General features: G+C 38.3%; 2 protein-coding genes across 2 annotated transcripts; one reads left to right on the top strand and one right to left on the bottom strand.

The window, feature by feature from the left end:
- Positions 1-214: 214 nt before the first annotated feature.
- LOC107489003 (uncharacterized) lies at positions 215-937 on the bottom strand. Its single transcript, XM_016109785.1, has one exon. The coding sequence runs from the start codon at positions 935-937 to the stop codon at positions 215-217; it is 723 nt and encodes a 240-aa protein (XP_015965271.1).
- A 3,947-nt stretch (positions 938-4,884) lies between these two features.
- LOC107489004 (uncharacterized) lies at positions 4,885-5,702 on the top strand. Its single transcript, XM_016109786.1, has 2 exons — positions 4,885-5,334; positions 5,451-5,702. Exons 1-2 carry the CDS (start codon positions 4,885-4,887, stop codon positions 5,700-5,702), a joined length of 702 nt encoding a protein of 233 aa, XP_015965272.1.
- The last annotated feature ends 1,516 nt before the right edge of the window (positions 5,703-7,218 follow it).

Here is a 7,218-nt window from a genome sequence, read left to right as displayed (position 1 = left end):
TGGGGCTCACATGTGTCGTTCTGATAGGAGCATAAACTTGCCTAATTTAGCTTCGATGATGGGGAGGGTTGCGCTTGAAATTAAATGTTATGAAATAATCTACAAACTTCGAAACTTAATTATCAAAACTAAATATAAAAGGAGTGGGAAATTCAATTGTAGCAAGTCATTTATTTTATGTTTAATATGCAGGTTGTAATCAAATTGTATTAAGTCATGGGAGATTGACGAAGGCTTGCAGGTCGTAGTCTGCGTGACACTGGATGCAGGGGATATGAGCGGCCCTCCCGAAAGCATGGACGGAGTTTCGCTCTGCCGCACATCTGCGATAATCGTAGAGAAGAGGCATGTGGCCCCTGGTGGAGCACGTAGGTGAGGCACAGACAGTGTGTTGTTCTTCTATACGGGGCATATGGACCTCACCTGGCCACGATTGTGTCAGAATTGAAAAGCACCTCGCGTTACTGCCAGCGAGTAAACTAGCCGCATCAAGCTCCCGATACAGTTCCAGCCCTTTTTGTTTTTCTACGTTGCAGTCCGTGCGAAGCATCAACATCATGCTCAGTGCGTATTTGGCTGCTGCATGTCCTCTACTTGATGCTCTGTTCAGCATCTGGAAGCCAACGTTTTGGTTTTGTCTGATGAAGAGTTCCCGCAGTGCCTCCCGAAACAGAAGCTCTGGGTTGCCAGCTGCCATGCAGCGATCAAAGAATGTCTTTGCCTCCGGGCTGAGGCACCACCACCAGGGCGTAGCATGCGGGGGTGGTATGGAAACACTCCGGTGAACGATATCGGCCTCTCCCGCATCGTGTGCAGCCTTACAGCTCATTCTGAGACTGCACAGGGATTGGATGGAGTCTGTCGCAACTTTAATGGCTATTTCTTCCCATATGTCGTTCGGAATGAAAGCGATATTTGAACAACAGTCGACTGTCATCTTCAGTTTGTTCCTGTTGGTTCCTCTTTCGATGTGGATGGGGATACGTCGTCAGAGTATGGTGTTTTGAGTGTGGCATAGGAGTGTAGATAGGCTCCATATTTATAAGTCCACCTATCCTTTTGGAAACCTGAACTTGAGTGTAGCAGATACGTTGTGAGTTTCGCATTCGTAATATTAAACGTTAGAGTAAGCGTAAGTGTAGTTTGGTGAAAACTGAAAAGTGTTTGGGGAATGGTATTAATTATTGGAAAAGAATACATGAACCAGAAAATGTTTTAACAATGTTCCCCTAGCACTATCCTAATTAAATTAACTATATTAATGTTATTATAATATATTGTTCACCCGTTCTTAAACAAAAGTTGTAAAAATGGGTTTATTTTTGTTAAGCTGTTGTTGTATACATTATTCCACGTGCAACTAGTAGAATGTTAAACTTTGGGGCAGATACTTAGCCGTTTATTATATATAGTTAATCGTTAATTACTTGTGTTATCTGCATAGTGCACGCTACTTTAATATGACGTATTTGAACTTCGTGTTTTTGAAATTTGTTTTCTTTATCACACAGTAATATGACGTATTTGAACTTCGTGTTTTTGAAATTTGTTTTCTTTATCACACAGAGAGGAGATGATGAGACGCGTTTAATGAGAGATCAAAAGGCGTTCAACATTTGGTGGAGGGTTGGAAAAAACGGTTAGGTGAGGTTAATGCATTTATTATCCAATTTAAAGCCCTGGGGAAGCGGTGTGAGTGTCGAATGAGATAAGTGTGTATACATAACTGGATTGGAGAATGTGATGGGGCACGCCATATATAAATATATATAAGTTTGATGTTTGAGGTTACTTTGTTCTTGCGGAATTTGTTAATAAGATCGAAGGTTGTTATACATCCTCCAGTGAGTGAGTCGGTCTTCATTGGGTTGGAACAATGTGGAGCCCCAGCGTTGGTGATGCAAGTGGTTCTTCTGGAGGACCTTGCCCTAGCGACCCTCTCGGCGACGACGGTAGGCGGTTTCACATTATCTTCTTTCCCCGGTTTTGCTTTACGTCTGCTCATTGTTATTGTTTTTTGTCATTTCGAATTATAGAAGTTGTCCCCACCGTGAGTCCTGACCAGTTTCTCATCACGGAGGACCTTGAGCAGACGCTGCGGAGGGCATGCGACGCCCTTAAGACAGAGCCTCCAGTGTTTAAGGCCCGCGATTGCGTTTCCGTCGACGGCGTCCGCTACTATGGGTTTGTGGTTCATGTGGTGGGCCCACCGGACGGAGTCAACTTTGTTGCCTACGGCAGGTTCTCTCGCGATCAACGCATGGCCAGGCAAGATGCCGCTTTATCATCCCTGCAAGCGGTTGTGGGAGAGTCAGGGAAGGAGATCCTCGACTACAATTACTTCGTGGCTAAGAGTTGCAGGGAACGTGTTCTGGAGTTGGAGCGGATATGTAGTCTGTCTGTCGACTCCCGTGTCGCTGAACTGGAGGCTGAGAACGCTCGCTTAAGGGATTGCCTGGCTTCTTGGGAGACCTTGCACCGCCGTGGATAAGGTTGGTTTGGTGTTGGGCATACCCTTAACAGTTTCTGGGGATTCGGGTTTGTTGGTTACGGTTCGTGGTTAACGGTTTTAGGGTTTGTGGTCAAGGGTTTCTTATTCATGTTTTTTGTTCGTGACTCTAACATCTATCTAGTTATTACAATATTATGTAATACTTACAATCTATATGATTATTTTCATTCCATATATAGTCATGAAGCTAGGCGTTATTTTGTTATAGATTACAGTGCATTGCTTTCAATACATTTTAAATTTAAAGTGATTACAGTGATGGTAGAAACTTTTTTTTAAGAACGTAGTATACCATTTAATATGGAGTAAATTGAAGAGCATACAAGTAATTATCATAAATGTGGAAGCCGAGACGGCAGAAAGTGTTTAGTTGGAGTTTGTGAAAACGGTTTATGGAAAATTATTGTATTCATTATGGAATTGCAATAACTCCCTCGTGAACTGGTATCATTAGGCAGTTCCAATTGGAATGGAGACGGTAAGGACGTGGTCTGAGCATACATGGTGTTTGGTGTTTATGTAGTCAATATACCCATAATTTTGTTATTAGTTATTGTTTAAATTAGGTACCAGGGTCGCTAATAACAATAAAATATTTTTGAACATGTTGTCTTTGTAAACAGATGCTGCACAGATATTTTGAAAGTTAAGATATTTTTCGGCTATCATTTTTAGTAATGTGAAATGTGTTAGCAACATGAAAATGATTAGGTTGTTTGAGTTTATTGCTATTCGAGCTAGAATTTGTTTCAAGAGAGGGATAGTAACGATGGTTGAATTTTTTTATCCATGAAACAAATAAAGTTAGAAATAGCATTCTTATTGTGGTGAAAATACAAGATAACTATGTGTCCTTTAAAATTCAGCCTTTATTCGGACTTTAAATTTAAATATTATTATTTAAATAAATTTTTGTTAAAAGACATTCCTAATTTGTAGGTAAACATGTTGGCAATTAAAATTATTTTTAATTTAAAATACTAGAATTTGTCTAACTTCCTACCTACTTCATAAAATAATTATTTTAATAGAACTTTTCTTCTCTTGTGAACGTTCTTTTTAGTTTCTTCTCTGTTACTGTTCTTTACAAAAAATTTACGTAGAAGCGTAATAATTTCTCTACACGTAATTTATTATATCTTATTGGAGAAAAACTCATGTAATATTTCTTTTTTTTTAATATTTAGATTTTCTCGTTACTTATTTTAATATTAATGCTTCTAAAAGTATTGAAATGGTTGTTTGTAAAAATTCGATTTTGTTTTCAATTGTAAGACATCTAAAATTATTAAGTGATACCAAAAAAATATGTAAAACGCATCCAAAATCATAAATCAAAAATTTAAATTTAAACATTAAATATAAAATAAACTTATTATATATCTTATTCGATAAAATTCATGTAATGTTTATCAATTTTTAATTATTTGTTGAATTTTATCGTTACTTATTTGAACATTAATGCTTTTAATATTTTTAAAATGTATGTTTGTAAATATAGGTTATTTTTTATTTATTACACATCTAAAATTATTGACTTATAGATAGGCAAAACACGTTTGAAACACATCCAAAATTTTAAGACGGTTTAACATTTATTTTAAAATTTTAAATTCAAAATTTTGAATTATAACTAATTTGAGTTTTGGGTGTGTATTTAAATTGTAATTATAATATACTAATAATTAAATATATTAAATTTGAAATAGACTTTTAAAATTAAAATTTTAAATTTTAGTTTCATTTAGAATTTAAAAATTTAACTTTTAAATTTGAACTAGACATTTACTTTAAAATTTATTTAGGGTATATTTTGAATTTGTATATAATTTTAAAAAGACACTAGAAAAAGAATTTCTATTAAGAGGTAAAAAATAAATTCTAATTTATATTTCGTATAAAACTTTAATTTATATCATAACTAGTGGAAAATTGAAATTCTAATTTATGACTAGTGCAAATTACCAAGATAATGCCTTCATTTATTAGTTACTTTTTTAATTCAATTCAATCACATTACACATTTTTTAAATTAAATTTTTTGGTTCGAAAATAAAGATTTTTCCATTTAAATAATTTTGTTTTATTATATTTGAGTGGCAAATGGCTACACCATAATTTCTTATTGGGTCCCACGAGGAAGGCAACCATTTGGCTTCTAGCAGAAGACTTCATCAAAAGCCCAGGGCACATTGTTCTAGGTACTGCAATTCTCAATACATTACTTCCCTAATGAGTTAGATAATATCTCCACCTGATATCCGCCTGATTCAGACGCTATCCACTCTGAACAGGTTCTTCAAACTCAGAATATCCCCTTCATCCACTGTGTTGGTGCCCTTCATCCACTGTGTTCGTGCCCTGACGAAGAGATGGCAGAAGCTCACGCCAAAGATAGCAACCATCTGTACATTACGGTCGCCGATGGGTCAAACCATTCTTACAAGATTGCATGCACCCCCAATGGGTGGAAAGAGATCACTCTCGGCAGGGGATGGCAGAGGTTCTATCATGAATACAAGCTAAATCCATCTAACATTCTGCTGTTCAAGCACAAGGGCAGAGACGACTTCAGCGTTCGCATCTTTCAGTCGCCGGGTGTGGAAAGGACGTATGATACGTCGGGTGATGACTCCGGCGACGAAACACCCCCCCAGACGCCCAGGAAACGCACAAGCCCTACTGAAGCGCCCCGGCGTCGAATGGGATGTATCAATGTCCCCAGGAGCTCCGCTGCAGCTGAGGTGGAGCAGACTTTTCAGTCGGAGCACCCCTTTTTCATCATGCACATCACAAAAAGGCTATTGGGCATCCACTTCCTGGTAATGGCTTTGTCTCTACACTCTATATACACCTATTTCTTTCTTTAAGTTTGGGGACCACAATATCTGTTTTATTCCCCTTAATTACATACGATTCTCAATTATGGTTTGGTCAGCCAAATGTGCCGCACTTTGGAGACGACGTCAACGATGATGCCCTTGTAAATCTGAGAGCGGGGGAGATCTCCGTCCAGGCAGTCTACGGAAGATACGTTGGCAAAAGAAGGCGCAATTGTGGCAGCATTAGTCAAGGGTGGGGGAATTTCTTGAGGAAGTGCAACATAACTGTACCAAAGCTGGCCGTGTTTGAGATCTCCCGTACCCAACCAGAGGTGGAGCTGTTGGTCCAATTTGTTGATTTTGAATGAATCAACCTGGTTTAAAGAGGATGCTGAGTTTCTTGTTTTGGATTGTCCTGTTTCATTTGTCAAAAACTTTTTGTCCTGCGTCGTGAATGGTGATTGTATTGCAACGACTACGCTTAACTCATTTTGTTCCTTTTAAAATGTTCTCTCCTTTAACTAAGTAGTTTTGACATAATGTGTGTGCCTTAGATTACTCTACCATATGAATTCCTCCAGCGCGATGCAATCATCTCTTTAGTTGTTGGACTGTGTGCACTTTTGTGGAGAAGAGCCAATTCTTCTGCTATGTTATATTTTTGGCATTGAAACCTTAGTTAGCATTGGACAACCGCATCATATTTCTGACCTGTTTTGTCTTCGCATTTCACTATTACTGTTTAACATGTGTAAAAGTGGAAGCTTTCCATATTTGTCGTCGGTTTTTGTTCTTCTACATTTGTCGTCGGTTTTTGTTCTTCTACATTGGTGGAGGGTGCAGGTTCGATTAATTGTTGTAATGGCGTCACCATAATTTGGTCAGGATTAGAAGGCATTAGTTTTTCGATTACCTTACTTGCATGCAAACAAACAGGTTCCAATGTTGGAAGTAACCCATGTTTCTCTTATAATATATATTGTTTATCGTTTTGCACAATACACTTTGGTTTGCACAATTTCATCTCTGCTTAGTTGTTGTAGGTGTAAAACGTTGGGTTCAACACTACAATGTTTATCTGGCACACTTGCATAGTTGCATCTCGTCTTATCAGTTCACAGAGCATTAAGCAACATCAAAAAAATGTTCCTTTTTCGCAACACATGAGTTCAAACAAAGATCTTCTAATAAGAAAATTACTCGGGAAAAACTAATACACCAGTAATTACCGTTGCACACCATTATCGTTTCACCATCTAAGCACGGGAAATCATTAGCAGATTAACCATAACGTAATGTGTTTCTCGATGCCATGCTTCAACAGGACATAGAAGATCCACCATGATATACAAAATATGTAAAACATAAAAGACTTCACAACCCTTCATAAACCTCCTCCTAGAGACACGGAATTAACAAAGTTTTAGGTAAACAAGGGATTAGTAGGAATAAAGCAACCTTTATGGCTGGTTTGTTGCCATCATTTTAACTTCGATCTATGGGGTCATACAATCAAGGCTATTGTCGCAAATAGATTCAAGCATGTGTATCTTAGACTCCAGCCTCGTGATCTCTTCCCGAAGATCCGCGTTTTCCCTCTCCAGAGACTTAGCACGAAGATAGTTGAAGTCTCTGACGTCGTTACCCGTGTATGCTAAGAGAACCCACAACATACTGAACGCAGCGTCCTCCCTCGCATCATCCTCCAGTACCGTGTAACGACCCTTTGCACGTAGGTTTGGCCCAAACGGGTTTCCAGGGATTATAACACTGAAAGCATAAATTGGTCCCAGCACCCGGTGGAATTTTTCCTCACGGAAGAAACACGGGCTGGGTATTTTACTGTCGTAGCAATACATTGATAGCCAGAGCTCCATGCTGTTG

Source organism: Arachis duranensis, chromosome 5, assembly GCF_000817695.3.
Source record: "Arachis duranensis cultivar V14167 chromosome 5, aradu.V14167.gnm2.J7QH, whole genome shotgun sequence".
In the NCBI taxonomy this organism is placed as follows: Eukaryota; Viridiplantae; Streptophyta; class Magnoliopsida; order Fabales; family Fabaceae; genus Arachis; species Arachis duranensis.
Note: the sequence above shows the minus strand (reverse complement) of the source record. Positions and strands in the feature narration are given on the sequence as shown.

Bases quoted from the DNA above. Each gene is read 5' to 3' on its own strand.
- LOC107489004 (XM_016109786.1), top strand. From the start codon at position 4,885: ATGGCAGAAGCTCACGCCAAAGATAGCAACCATCTGTACATTACGGTC. The intron at 5,335-5,450 runs GTAATGGCTTTG...TGGTTTGGTCAG, and splicing joins TATTGGGCATCCACTTCCTG to CCAAATGTGCCGCACTTTGG.
- LOC107489003 (XM_016109785.1), bottom strand. From the start codon at position 937: ATGACAGTCGACTGTTGTTCAAATATCGCTTTCATTCCGAACGACATA.